A 16,263-nucleotide genomic window follows, 5' to 3' on the forward strand; every position below is an offset into this window, starting at 1 on the left:
AATGAAGCTCATTGGTCATCTGATTGGAGTATTGACCTTACGCCCTCTTAGCTCAAAAGAAATACACATTTCTATCCATGATTCCTTCAAATAATTCTCTCAAACTTATACCCTGTGCAATTTATGGTTAGAAATGATATTTGAGATGCATTTTGAGACGTTCCATCCCTGTTATTCAAGGCAAGGCAATTTTAATCTATTTTCACTATTCTCATCAAATACTGCCTATGGACAATCCTTTTGGCTTGAAATTGAAATTTGAAACTAAAGACCATCTATTTTATACCTGCTTATTGACTGACGTTACTGGACATTTCTTGGTAAAGTAATGACTGGAAATTACTTCTTTTGTCAAAAGAACAGTGGCTTTTGATATTGACCTTTGATCTCCGCTCACTATCATTTAATTGAAAAAGTTATAGCTTCTTATTCTTTTTATACCAATTTCTACGTACATTACATTTCAAGATAAAGCTACAACTCAAAATTGCTTTTTCAGCCAAAATCATACTGACTTCGACATTTGACATTGCAGGATTTAATTGGCTCAATCATCTTAAATACACCTCACTTGGAATATGTGGGTCAGCCACCAAGAAAAAATAATGAACACATTCTTCATTCACGATAACAAGATGAGGGTTAGACGACTGGAAGCATATGGAAGTACGGACAATCTGGAACCATAATGACTTCTCCATCCTTTATGATGGAGCAATAAAAAAATAAGAATTGGTCTTCATTTATTTCCAAACCAATCCTCACACCTAATTTCAATTAAAAAAAAATGATGCTATCACAATAGCTTGAGAAGGCACAAAATGTGGCACTAACGTTCACCAGTATCACAAGAGAAAGTATCCCATTCTATCAGATTCTACACTTCCGCCTCTTCTGCTACAAGTTTTACGGTAAACAGAAGTATAATCACTGTCCCATTATACACATAAGGTGCAGTAGGTATGAAAACTGGAAAGTTCTAATTTTTCATGTAATCAGATCATCTCACACTGAAATCTTGCAGTTGTGTGATTTGACCTTGTGTAATATAAAGAGAAATAAAATGTTGACAAATTGCCCTACATCGACGTATAAATGAGGGAAAACTATACATAATTGACCAGCTGGAGAAGTCGGGGGTTGCTTATGAATCAAATTAAGCTGCATTCTAAAACTGAATATGAGAATGCCTTCTTGGCCTCTCTTATGGAATATTCATGAAAAAAGAACGTGTATTAAAGAATTCAAAGTGCAAAACAGAAATCCTTTACTATCCCTGCCATAATTATGTCTACTTCTACCGAATAACTATGCAATTCAAAAAGATTGTAACTACACTAAACGTCATTACACAAGAAATGATGGCTAAGTATCAGTCTCCATCACAGAAAAAAGATGCCGTATTTTTAAGAATGGGACAGGAGTTTGTGCATAAAAATGGCTCCTGCACTCATTCTGTGTATTTTAGATGTATACTTCACTGAATTAACAACCCTCTTAACGAATGGCGTTGATGATAATTTGAGTTCAATGAGCAAAACGTAAAATAGTAGGCCTACCTGTAACAATATCAAATGCTTTATTATAATACTGGTATTTGTGAAGACTTTGTACATGTCACCTCGTCAATATCTTTTTGAAGTGAAATTATGTTTGGCACCAGTTAAGACACATTTTAAATCAAGCTCACATTAAGTTTGTTCACTTCTACAGCAAAATAATGTTCCAACAGAAGACTACATGAACACGAAGGGACTTTTAGCAGTAATTTTATTGAGCTCTAATCATTGACCACAAAACACTTTTGACAGTAGAGTTTTGTTATTAAATGGAAATATACTCCAATATGAACGTGGGTCAAGTGAATGTGAAATAGTATCAGTACACAATAGTGAAGTTTGCGGAAAATTTGCATATCTGTTCAAATAGTTATTTAATTCTAAAGTTTTAGTTAAATCCATGTACTGCCAAATAAAAAGGCAGAGCGGGGAAACATAACCTTCAACACAATCACAATGTTAGTGACGAGTTCGAGTTAATGTGTACTTTTATTCTTCAAGAATTAAATTCTGGAATTCTCTTTTATTCTCTGTATATAGTGCCCTACTGTGACACAACAAATTGTTGCAGTTATCTTAACAAGCCATGATAGCACATGCAATTAAACAAAACTTCATATAACCTTTGAAATGGATTATCCGATTATTATCCGACTTTTATCAATCTCCAATAATGTGTGCTAGCTTTTATACTGTTTTATACAGACATTTATTTTTGCCTTCATTAAATCCACGCATTATGTTTGGGACAAATTCCCCCTTTAAGATAAAAGCTCTTCCGGTAGGTCTTTCCTCCATGGAAAACTGGTCTGAGTACCAGGCTGAAGGACACTGATTGTGGCTATTCGGCAAGCTCGACGGAGGATTTCATCCAATGGCAGTGCGGCATGATGAGCCAAAAAGTATGCAAACGATCCAATGAAGGCGTCTCCTGCTCCCTGTACAAGAAAAGTTTTGAAAATTGTACCTTTGCAATCTTTCACATTTGGTGGGATAATTATTCTCATCATAGTCTGATTAATATTAAACTTCTGCTCGATATTGACATGAAAACTGACAAAAAAATATTTACTTGGATATCATGAAATTTATGTTTTATATATATGTGACAAAATCAGTAATGTGCTAGCTCATTCCCATCCCATCCCCCACATCCCATTTTCACTTTGTCCTGACAGGCATAAAGTATATCTCAATTTAACAAATGCATTACTTTCGACGGCAGAACACATTCTTAGTACAAGGCTGTTTTCTTCTTCTTCTTGTTGCCATTGTAAATTTTGGAAGGACTGGTTTATCAAAGTTTAAATATTCAGAAAACCCTCCAATAGGAGTAACTTGGCTCGGTCTTATCGTCGTATATTATGGTATGTGCAGTTCATCAGTATAATGGGGAAATAACATGCTGGTTACAACCTCCGGTATATTAGATCTTGGGTTCAACAAGCTTATTGCTCACAATCCACATTAAACTAGGAAATCAATCACATTGCCTACACAAAGTCACAGTCCTCTGCAAATGCTCTACATTTCAAATTGCCTGCAAAAGTTTTCATAACACTTGTTGCTTCTCCTTTTCAATGTCATCATAAGTGACTGTATAAACAAGCACTGCTGATGCCGATTAAAGTACCTTTGTATACACATTACATCTTGCAATATTGGATTTTAAAAAAATGTTATGTATTTATCCATTTATCTATTTTTTCTTTTATTTTACTTATTTTTTGGCGAGAGCATGAATTGGTCCACTCTATTGCAAATGCTGAAACCTAATCCTGACGTGACCCGTTCACGGCTGTCTAATACCGTGATGTGAAAACAGTTTTCATGGAATTAAACATATTCTCTGATGTGAGATGCCTATGTACATGTGGCAGCAGTTTCACCCCTAGAAATTATGCATTTACACGTACCTGAAAACAGTCTTTACACAACCATAGCTTTTTCAAGAAATTATGGATGTTGCTTTGTATAGCCGTGCATGTAAATATTCATATAAAAGCTCACACTAAAAGCCAACGGATATGTTTCTTCGCAAAAAATTTTGTTTCGCTTTTTGTTTATGCTTTTATATTACATGTCGCTTATTAAGTGAAAGGTTTGGCAGTTCAGTCAGTGTTGTTACTACATGATTTCTTTTTGGTTACCGGTACATGAGACAAGTATTGACTGTTGAAACGAACAAGCAAGACACAACACCAACAACCCCCTCCCCTCAAAACATACAAACAAATAAACAAAAACAAACAAACAAACAAACAAACAAACAAAACAAAGGATATGGAAACAAGACAACTTCATTATAAACATCCATTATCAGCAAATACTCTAAAATCTGATTTTGATTGTGAATGTGATATTGCGACAAAGTAGGCCCTAGTTCTCACTGCGTGAAGAGCAGAATCAAAATTATGACCGAATTATCATTTTCACCAGCGTTCGATGCTCCCTCTGAAAGACTTAGCATATTTCACACCCTATGTTGGAAGGTATTCCCGGTCATTGCCGTTTGTTCATGCATTGTGATCAGAACATTAACGTAACGCAAGTGTTTTTTTATTTTCGTTTTTTGAATGGGCGCAAATTGTGAAAAGGATAAAATTCACACATAATCTTTGATCTAGCAAGAGATCATAACTTCCATATAGCTCCTCCAGGTATCTCTCAGGAAGAAGATTGAATTGATAATATATCCTGGGCAAGATAAATTATCTGCAAATACACACTGCATTAGTGTCATACACGGATCAAAGCGAACTACTGAGAACTGGCCATTGATGATCCTCTGGATCTTTTTTTCTCTGAGAGACAGTGAGAGTGAATGTGTATATCATTTTTCCCACGCTGGATCTTGTTCTTTGAGAAACAGTGGGAGCAAATGTGTATGTATGTTATTTTTCTCAAACATTTTTTTACAGCAACTATTATTAAAGCCTCAAGGAAGTTGATAATACCCCTTTTTGAGGGTTAGAAAGAAAAGTAGGAGCTACTATTACGCCCTTTCCTTAAACACATGCTATGAACTGACGGCATATTTGTTTGTTTTGCAATCTTTATTTCTACCAGAAAAAAAAAGTATTGAAAACTGTGAACAAAGGATACAAAATGATGGTATTAATTGTGGGTGAGATCCTGTCTTAGTGTAAGTGTGCTCATTAACACTGAGGGATGTCTTCTCCTGGTTACCTTGAATGGACCTTATTTCACAGCGCTTAAGTAGATGGTGAATGCATTATCTAAATTACTACACTTAGCACAATGTCATGAAGTATACTAACATCAGTGGGTGGTTTTTTATTTTAAAGAAAACATCTAACTCTTTGTCAAGTTGTCGTGAGCTTCCAATGCATCAATTTGTGTCCGTGTGTGTGCTTGAGAAATAAAGATAATGGGAAAGTAGGTTCCTGTTTTAAACTTCCCACATGACATAAAAACAAACAAATGCACATTCAACTATCAAGAATATATGAAAAGCTATTACTGAAAGTTGTTTTGGCACTTGCTATTGGGTCCTATTATTCTCTGCAATTTCGCATTTCCAAACAGAGAAAAGTGGCACAGAACTTTGAAATGATAAAAAAATGCTCAATGAACATAAGACATGTCGACAGGGAGCCTTGTTTTTTACCATTTCATGTTTTTCACATCAAACAAAATGTATCAAATTGGCCATGTTGCCCATAGCAATCCATATTTTTCCTCACCGTTCTGTCCAATTTTATCTACAGTATACTTGTGCTCTATACCTCTTATTAAAGAAGAATAACAAATAAGGACATACAAGAAATAAAAGGAGACCTCCAAATGATTTTTAGTCTTTTGCATTTGAACATCTACAAATCGGCTATACTGGATACAGAGTTTCAGAAATTACAGTGATTGGGATAAGGAATAATCATGTTTTCAAAATTCATAGTAAATCACGATGAACAAGGGTGATGACATAGTACCTTCACATAATGATTGGGTGCTCAAGGAAACAGAACACAAGAGGAAAGCATGCATAAATTCTACACAGGCAATGAATTTTCTGTAGTGAAATTACATTGCTACATTATTGGAATATGTGAGCCCCTATGTCATCACCCTTGTTCAGTGTACTATGTCTTTTTTTTGCTTTTTCAGAGCATTGGTTTATCTGCTGGAGGACAACAAGAATTGAAGAGTTTGTTCGCAAAAACTGATAAGTCCATATTTGCCAAATGGAGATATTTGCAATTAAAGGTCAAGAAAAATAAAGAGAATAATTAGAAATTTTGTGCTTGTTTTGATCAAAACTTCAAAAATGTACCTTTATATGTAGTGACCAATATGTTATTTAAAAGGTGTTATTTTGTACTTTATGACAGAGATCGTACTTCAAAATCTTTAAAAATGGACTTATCGGTTTTTGCGAACAAACTCTTCAATTCATATATATATATCGAGGGGCAGATCCAAGAATTCCGTAAAGAGGGGGTGCAAACGATATTTTTGGTGCTACTTCCGGGTTTCATCTCATTTTTTTCTTTTTATTTCTTTTGTTTTAACAACGAATAAAGAGGGGGGCATGCACGGTGCGTCCCCCTCTGGATCTGCCCGTGCATATATATATATATATATATATATACATATACATACATACCAATATATATGTACACATTAATATACAGTCAAACCTACCTCAGCACCAATGTTAAAGACCCTGTGCATAGCGGCCCACACAGGTCTAATGTGGCCAGTGGCCACCCATTCTGTTTTCTGCAGTAGATATTAACCTGTCTATATTTGTCTGTTTTTATGCTTAGAAGCCATGGCTATCATGTCGGTGAACAATTCAGTGATTCATCAGCCATCCAGGTATAATACATGTAATGCACTCATGAAAAGCTTGCTTGCAGTGTGCACGGTAGTGTGCAACAGCTCAATCGCTAACCGCAATGTTCAATGCATGAAGTATGGGCATATGTATATCAAGGCTCACACTAACAGACCTACCAAGTATCACACCTCCAGCATAAGACTAATGCCTCAGCGCCTCATCTCACGCTAACACGCCCAGCATACATTTTTTTTCAAGCCTTCGGGTGTGGCAAGGAAAACAAAAAAGACCGCAAAATAGGTAAAATGCATCTAGACAGCAGAAGAGTCCTGTTTGCATTTTATTCTCAGACAACCAGTTTATCAACAAGGCAAGTGCCAAAATGTGTTTTGTCCATTCGCATAGAAGAAATCGTTTTTCTAACTCCCAGAATTTCATTGACCCCACTTATGACCTTTGACCTTGTGGTGACCTTCAACTCCCCAAGGGACATTTACCAGCCAAGTTTGGTCACAAATGGACATATGGATCAAAAGTTATGAACCATCATTGAAACGCGCCGTAAGGGCCATCTACCATCCAAGTTTGGTCACAAATGGAAATAGGGATCAAAAGTTATGAGCCATAATCGAAACGCGCCGTAAAAACTTAACATTGGGCCCTAAAAGTTTGTTGACCACTGTCTGCGACCTTTGACCTTGTGGTGATCTTCAACTCCCAAAGGAATATCTACCATCCAAGTTTGCTCACAAACGAACATATACATCAAAAGTTATGAGCCACAATCGAAACGCGCCGTAAAAACTTAACATTGGGCCCTAAAGTTCATTGACCCCTGCCTGTGACCTTTGACCGTGAGGTGACCTTCATGTTAGGTAAAATATGTAACTTTGTATAACCACTCTTCCCTCAAAGTTTGATTGAAATTGAAGTCGTCAGTAGAGAGTTATTCAAGTGTTTGTAGCATTATGGACGGATGACAGACGGACGGACGACGGGCGGATGACGGAGGGACAGACAACGCAGGCGATCCCTTAGTCTCCCCGCACCTCCAGTGGGCTCGACAATAAAATCATGAGATTTGGTGTGTAGCCTATCTGTAATGCGATTTTTATTAACGAAATTACCTTACAGGTGTGCAACAAATCTCATAATTTCATATCCCAAATTAAACTAGAATTATCACTGAAGGTGATTGATACCCCCGCCCCTAGTGTCGCTTTATAGTATGTGATGTCATGAGGGTAATGACGTTAATACCAAGTTTGTGCACTTGTCGAATTGGAAACAGAATAGTTTTAGTTTACTGTACAATTACAGAGTTGACACTGAGTTCCACAAGGTTTGGGTAAAAAGTGTGGTTACCATGGCAATGCATTGTCTGATACAAACACAAGGGACATTTTGCATAACTACACTTAAAGACCATCATACACACCAAATTTGACCTTCATAGCTTGAATGGTTTATTTTGATTAAAAAAATGAGTGGTTACCATGGCAACATATTTTCCTTAAACTAACACTTTGGTGTCTTGCAAAACTACACTTCTAGATCATGATACATAATAAATTTGACTTTAATTGCTTGAATGATGGAAAAGTTATTCGATCTGCAAGGTTTTGGTAAAATTGTGGTTACCATGGCAACGGTTTGTGTGACAAACACAAAAATTATGTGTTCCACATCTATACCTCAGGGCCATAATGCCTACCAAATTTGGTTTCAATTGCTTGAAAACAGTGGAAGAAGTTCACTCCACAGGATTTTAAAAAAAAATGCGGTTACCATGGCAACGCATTGTCCGATACAAATACAAAGGACATTTTGCAAAACTATACTTAAAGAGCATCATACACACCAAATTTCACCTTCATAGATTAAATGGTTCAATTTGATACAAAAATGAGTGGTTACCACGGCAACACATTTTTCTTATATTAACACATTGGTGTCTTGCATAACTACACCTCCCGATCATCATACATACTAAATTTGACCTTAATTGCTTGAATGATGTGGAAGTTATTCAATCCACAAGGTTTTGGTAAAATTATGGTTACCATGGCAACGCTTTGTTCGACAAACACAAAAATTATGTGTTCCACGTCTATGCCTCAAGGCCATAATGTCTACCAAATTTGATTTCAATTGCTTCAAAACTGTGGAAGTTATTCACTCCACAAGATTTTGAAGAAAACATGCGGTTACCATGGCAACGCTTTGTCAATAACAAACACAAAGAGTGTCTTGCATAACTACACCTATAGATCATCATAGATACCAATTTTGAAATTGATTGCTTAAATACTATGGAAGTTATTCAATCCACAAGGTTTTGATAAAATTATGGTTACCATGGCAACGCATTGTCCGACAAACACAAAAAACATGTCTTGCACATCTATACCCCAATATCATCATTTACCCGAAGTTTCATTTAAATTGCTTCAAAACTGTAGGAGGAGTTCGCAACACATGCAATCAATTGCACCAAATCTCAAACTAAAAAACTCCCTCCCGTGGGAGAGAAGGCCATGCACCCCTCCCACTGTCCTGTATCAAGGGTTGGCGATGCTTGATATTGATACTTCAATACTTGACAAATTTTCTGCTTAATTTTCTGCATGTAATAAAACTTAATGGCCCGAATTCACGAAGGTGGTCTAAATTTAAACCATGGTTTATGTATATTTCTTCTGCGTATTTATGATTGACAGATTGCGTACGCTAACAGCCATCCAGTAAAAAAACGTGCATTATGCGCGCAAGTATTGGTACGCCTATTTAACGCTTATTTTAGACCATGGTCTAAATTTGTACCATGGTTTAAATTTAAACCACCTTCGTGAATTCGGGCCAGTAGGTTTAAGTTTGCTGGCTTAAACAGGCAATCTGGTTAGCATCAAAGTGGATAATTGTGGGGGAAAAATACAAAGTACCTACAGGAGGCTAAATCCTCGGTAGATGACAATTCTAGCTTAGTCCATTTCTTGAGGCGAGAATTTAAATAAAAATCCAAGCTCCACTGTCACAATATTTTAGAAGTAAAATATCTGCAATAATACAAGAATGTGAATGGAAATAAATTTTGCAGCAATTCACCAGTAATCACTCAGATTTTGTAAACAATATTTGTTGCTTTGAAGACAATAATCTATAACTGCTTCTCAACCTTTTTCAACCGACGCCAAGTCAGATCACATATTAATCTTCTTTATTTCATTTTTGGCCAACATTGTGGCCCATTGGTTGAGAAGTGTGGACCCATAAGGTCAGCAGAGTGTACCTTCAATTCAACACTCTCGGGATCACTATCACAAAATCTCATTGGTTTTGCACATATTGGTGATATCTTGATTATGACAGGATTAATTTCATTAGAAAAAAAATGTATCCAATCAAGTGGTTGAGTAACTACTCTCTTTGTTTCCATTACTAACACAGCATGCCCAAAATTATGGTCATTTTATTCACATTTTAGTTTTGAAATTTGTTGATTACCTATTTTAAGGCAATCATGGACATTTTATCGGATACCCCCTCCAAATTCATTCCACAAGACATCTCACATAATTGGACTGAAGATATCACGGTGGCCTTATAAGATTTATATTCTCCATTAGGCATGTTTGGTGTGAAATGAAGAAAAAGATATGAAATAAAAACAAATAAATGTGATCAAGTTAAATTTCAGATGTTCTGTGTCAGTGTCAAAAGGATGGGCTGACAGGTATAATTTTGAGCTGGAATTAAATGACCTTTTAGCACCAGCTGTCTCATGCTCTGAACATTTCCTCTAAAAGCACATTCTCCTAATTGTGCATCTGGTGTTCATTCATCAGAACATGCACCACCTTTCAGAGCAATAATGAGGAGTGATTTAGTAAATTTCCAATGTCAAAAGTTTTGACAAGGCCTTGCAATATTGTACACTTCTATCTTGCATAAAGTCTTCTTCATTTTACTTCTGAGAATAGGGATACAGGGGCAAATCCTGATGAAATACATGTCTTATCGGGGGCCAGATTTTGCTTGCTTGTTATTGCAGGAAATAAATGCATTTTCACAATCGCTTGACAGTGTAGTGCCCCTTAGGCTTCCATAGTTGTTTAAATATAACACTTTGAGATAGTGAGGCAAGAGAGCTGTAAACTCTGGAGATTAGGGTGCATTCACCTCCTGCTTACCTAGAGGTTTAAACAGCTGGAAATTCCTTAAATGTAGGTAGGCAAGCACTCTGATTGCAGCCTCATAGATCTCACCAAGGAGGTTTTAGGCTGCGTTCACATAGAAGTATACTATTCGGGTATTCGGGCTCGTTTTTCGAAGGCACGCGAATAGCTTGAATTGAACGATAGGATTTCCTCACACCGGTACACATAAGAGGGCACTATTCGAAAGTACCGAATAGCTGCGAATAGTATAGTAAAATGGGAATCGAGCTTGTTCGATTTTCTTGCAGCGTATACCGTCTCTCGTTTATGAAATAGTGACAATTTTGGTCTGGATTTGCCCTTTAGCAAAAATAAGCATGTATACTGACATTCTGATGCAGTTTAGAAATTGTTAATAAGATTTGCTGGGATGTAGGAGGAAGAAATCCTCACTGCATGGGATGGTGAGTTGACGGTGCGGGTAATGGTGTACTCGGTGCCGAATAGCGAATAGCGAATAGCGAATAGCGAATACCAAATACTTCTATGTGAACGCAGCCTAAGAGTTGAAGTTCCAACTGGCTGTAATTATTCAAACAGTTGTCAGTTTCCTATTGATGTACAAAAGAAGTCCACAGGTGCATTTGTGCCTTTGATGATCGACGCCGTCTTGCTGAGCAATCTGAAGATTCATTTTGAATGTTAACATAATGTTGGCCATATTTTGCTTACTTGTTCATTAAATGAATTTCAATTAATGATAAAGCATGTAAAACAAAAGTTAATCTCGTCCAGAAATTTGTGCATAAGTGTAAATCAGAGCTGTTTCATGTGAACATGTTTAAAACTGTACCATCCTTGAAAGCCAGTTTTATCATTTTTCCACTTAATTTCCACAAATAAAACTAATATGGAACAATCTTCAAGTATGATTCTTTATTGATAGATATATCAGATTAGTGCCCGGGTATGCCAAGTCAAGTAATTTTAATCTTTATTTCAGCATTTTTTGCACAATTTCTATATGCGCATCCTCGTGTCTGTACCACCTACCTAAGAAGGGATAGCGAAAAGTAATTACCATCACAAAGACATATCTTCCTTAGAAAGTGGCTGGTGATTACGCAATGAGACACAAGTCAATTGTCTTCCTATCTGCGTGGAAAATCCTGTTCGGCACATGCATCAAATATTTTTGAACAGCGGCATCAAACATCTAGCAAAGGAAATAAGACGGTTGTGACTCCATTCTCTTGAACCTCCTTGATCTCACTCAGTAATAAATCAGCCTATAGTGCATAATTAGAGACATTTCACTCAATAACATCACTGCCCTGTAAAGTAGTTCCACAGTTTGAAATTCTTAGCAGTGTCAAATTATAGAGAGAATTTGATCTTATTGTGTGTGAACATATCTGATTACACTCACTTCAATGTAGATAACTTTTGAAGGTTTGGAAAGACCACCGTAAAAATGAGGGGGAGGGGATCTGGTGTAAGCAGGTCACTATTGGGTCTCTAGTAGCACAGCAAGCACTGGCTAGCTGAATTATTGTGACGGAATTTAGAAGTAAGCCCTCCTAGCCTTGAGCATTCCTGCAGGTCAAACTTTTCTCCTTGTCTTCGATATGATCAAATTTACAAGCTGTGGGGTATGTGGAATGCCATCAGTCTATGCATTTCAGATAAAATCTTACTTGTTTTTGCAGCAGTACTTTGTTACTTTGGTTTATGTCTGGTACATGCATAAAACACATGTGACTGTAGCTGTGTAACAACATGATTATGTTTGAAAGTACCATATGTCCCCCCAAAAATTACAATGGGACCCTCCGCAATTATAACTTTAAAAATAGTGAATCAATCCAAATACAATTTCAGGGTACGAAACTATAACTCATTGCCCACATCTTACAGAAAACCCCATTCGATTTGCTTCAGTGGTCAAAGAGAAATTAGGAATTTTGTAGAGCATGTCAGGAATCTCTTCCCTCGAAGTTTTGTCTACTGTGTTCACACACAAGAGCATCCAAATGCTAAACTTGGAAGAATCAAACTCATGACATGCTTTACAACAATCCACATTTCTCTGTGACCGCTTAACCAAATTGAATGGAGTTTTCTGCAAAATATAAGCTGTAGCTAAGATGTTATATTTTAAGACCCTGAAATAGCATTTAGACAGTTTAATCATAATGGGTGTAATCAATGCGAAAATCTAACTGTATTTTTTTTCCTTTGGGGGGGGGGGGGGACATACTGTATAGCATCTTGTCAAGATTAGTCAGTAGACTTTCTGTCTTTGTTAAAGACACTCAGTTGTGGCGAGTGGTTTGTGCGGCACGGAGACGAACGCAACACGCTGCCTCCCCCATTCTGTATCAAATGTAGTGACCCCGAATGAGAATAGCGCTGGCTCAATGGGTCAGCGAACAAAACGTAGAGTTCTGTGTGCTACAAGAGAGCTCTCTGTGCTAATCTCCTAACCCAAAATGGCTGTCCGAGCGAGCCACGGGAGCTTCCGAATGGACATACACTCTCAGTGCGCATGCGCATGAAGAGAGGCCAAAAGAGCCACACGGCTTCTGACCTCTCTCCTCCAATCACCGCAGCTCGCGGTGACAATATTTGTGTATGATGCGTACACACACACACGCACACACACACACACACACACACGTGTCTTCTGGCCTCTCTCTTCCAATCACCGCAGCTTGCGGTGACAATGTTTGTGTATGACGCATACACACACACGCACACACACACACACGTGTCTCAGTGGCAGCATTGTTCCACACGTTTATGGATATAGCACCGAGTCTGGCATTGCGCAATTGCATGCACAAACTTCGGTCGTTCAGAGTTTACGTACCATTAGGGATGGCGATCGGCTGCCTTTAAGATTTAGTCCATGGACTTTCTGTCTTTCTGGTCTATCTGTCAAGACTTACTTCCAAAACATTCAGCATAAATTGAATATTCTGGGAAGATCATCACCAGGAGCAATCACCAAAGAGTGAATTTAGACTGTGAAGACTTGTAGCATATTGAATAGGTACTGTACAGAGGCACTCTTGGTAGCAACATAGCTTTTAAAGATGGCCATTTTTATACTGCATCCAAGTTCTAGTCGCATTCATTGACAGACATTTTATCGAGCATGCAACTATGAGCAGCTAGCTTGTGTTTTAGAAGAGCATGGGAAGTTAAACTTGAACTCATTTTTTTTTTTAATAACAAGCAGGAGAAATTGTTGCAGTACAGGATCAAAGTATAAATTTTGATTCCATTTATTCACCTATCTAGCACTTAACCGTATTTTTGACTGAGCCTGTCCATGAATCCTGGCTTTTTTTTAGTCTATAGAAGATTGGAATGGTTGAACTTGGGTGAGCATTAACTTAGCGATTCTTTATCTAAAGCGGCAGTTTCCCAAAATATACACATGGATTCAGTGAATGCAGCCATAATAGAACAGACTGATGAAATTTTGAAGACAATTGGATGAACCACTCAAAAGTTATGAACGTTTAAAATTTTCTTGCAGCCATTGGACAATAATAGGTTGTGGTGTCACTGAAGAGAATATAAAGACAATATTAACCCTAACTTACCTGGGGGGGCATAATGCCCCCCCCCCCCCTCGACGAATTCCGCCACTATTCCGGCGCACAAAATTTTTTGACCACGCCGCTCGCTGACTTTTTACTTTCAAGTCTCTCGCAACCTTTGAGATCAAATTTGTTGCACCCAGGCATACCGTTCCGAAGCCATGCCCCTTCAAAAAATTTTCGTCAACCCCAAAATTGCTAAAAAACGTGATTTTGTGTACAAAGTCAATACTAATTGTGTTTTTTCAATTAATTCATATAAAGATTCATATTTTTAATTTTGATGGCTGAAATCAATTTATCTTAGTATAATTATGCTTCAAAAAATGTGTATGACAAATTCTGCTAAAAAAAAACAATGAAAACAAAAGTTAGAAAAAACAAAGAAATACATAAAAAATTGATAAAACAATAAAAAATATAAGAAATTAATTTTGATACTGATTTTTTTTAATGCAAAAATGTTCGAAATGTCACTAGAAATATTCACACCAAAAATCAGCATTCCAAAAGCTTTTATAAGCCAATTACAGATGAAAATGAGATTTTTTGCATATATTTGCATAATCAATTAATTTAAAATAGAAAATGCAAATTTGTTGAAAATTTAACTTAACAGTCTTGTAGATTACATCCGGCTTTATGTTCATGGAAAATTTTGCGGCGATCGCAAGATCAACGGCCCAGATCTGAAGGGGGGGCCATAATGCCCCCCCCCCAACCAGGAATTCAAGCTCGCTATTATAGCCCAGGTAAGTTAGGGTTAAGGGAATTCCACAAATTTTAATTTTTTTTTTTAGCGTAATGAAACAGCAAGTTGCTTACCTCTTTAGGAAAGCAGGGGAATAATATTACCCACAATATGTGTCACTAACACTTCAAAGGATGTGTACTTTTCATTAAAGAACCAAATTTTTGTGGAATTCTCTTCATATTTTCTTTATGTGGGTTCTTGTCGGGTTTTCTTGATCTCTTTCAATTTCGACGCTGAAGATTTATAGACTGACTTACTGTAGTATCCACTGCCTGAACAGGTGTCACTGGTAAGTGAACAGGAGACTGAGCATCCATGGTGAGGTAAACGATCCCGTCTCCACCCAGCGTGATGACCACTGCCTTACAACCTTTCTGCAGGAGAGCCACACTGGCTGTCTTGGCTTCATCGACCGTGGTGACGGGGAGACCCGTCAATACCTCTGCCTGCGAGCAAATTGAAGCATTTTTAAATCAATCTAACTTTAAAATCTTTGAAGAAACCATTAATACCACTTATTATCCTCTTTCACATGCTACAAAGAACAAAAAAAAGTGATACCAACATTGGTGGTGTTCATTTTGACAGGGTGGACACCAACACCAGAGAACATAACTTAATTACTGATCTTTCCCAGTGTTAGAACAAGCTACCATTGTCAAATGCAACAATGTTAACCCATTGAGGACGGGCTGATTTTGCTACAACACTCATTTCCCCATAGACACTTGCCAGAGTATACTCCAGACTCGTCCTCAACGGTTAAAAGAACATTTATTTCTTTTATCCCTCCTGTATCATACGACAATATCAAGATCAGTTTAGTTTGCTTCCTACACACATACAAAGTACATAAATAATATAAACAATTTGCAAATGCACATGATTAATGGGACAAATAGTTGAAATGTCAAAGACAATTGCAAAATGTTAACTCTCTAACTCTCTTACTGTCATACATTGCTTAAGCTGGGTAATCAAATTTGTCATTCTAATGTGGCATCTGGTTAGTTAATATGGTTCTTCATACAGAGAAAAAGTGAAAGGACAAGTTCACCTTCATAGGCATGTGGATTGAATGAATGCAGCAATATTAGTTGAACCCATCAGTGAGAGTTTGAGGAAAATCAGACTATCCATTCAAAAGTTATGAATTTTTGAAGTTTCTGCTCAGTCACTGCTGGATGAGAAGACTACTACGGCTTGTGATGTCACATGTGTACAACGACATAAAGAAAATTCAACATATTTTCACTTTTTTCACATAATAGAAGAACAGTTGACTTGCCTCTTTCAGAAGGCAAGGGAAATAATATTACCTTTGACATACGTCAGCGACCAGTTGAGGAAATGTGCACTTTTTTCAAAAAAATAAAAA

The 16,263-nt window shown here is 37.1% G+C and overlaps 1 protein-coding gene across 1 annotated transcript in view; it reads right to left on the bottom strand.

Annotated features, from left to right (window-relative positions):
- Positions 1 to 2,055: 2,055 nt before the first annotated feature.
- The window catches only part of LOC139708583 (ribokinase-like), a 57,540-nt gene continuing 43,332 nt past the window's right edge, over positions 2,056 to 16,263 (bottom strand). Inside the window, exons 7-8 of the mRNA XM_071620524.1 lie at positions 15,143 to 15,331; positions 2,056 to 2,497 (exon numbers count right to left, since the gene is read on the bottom strand). Coding sequence (XP_071476625.1) covers positions 2,321 to 2,497; positions 15,143 to 15,331 — 366 coding nt within the window. The 3' untranslated portion in view covers positions 2,056 to 2,320. The remainder of the gene's footprint in view (positions 2,498 to 15,142; positions 15,332 to 16,263) is intronic.

Source organism: Diadema antillarum, unplaced genomic scaffold (genome assembly GCF_040938485.1).
Source record: "Diadema antillarum isolate AM-2024a unplaced genomic scaffold, OU_Dant_1.0 scf00000036, whole genome shotgun sequence".
NCBI classification, from domain to species: Eukaryota; Metazoa; Echinodermata; class Echinoidea; order Diadematoida; family Diadematidae; genus Diadema; species Diadema antillarum.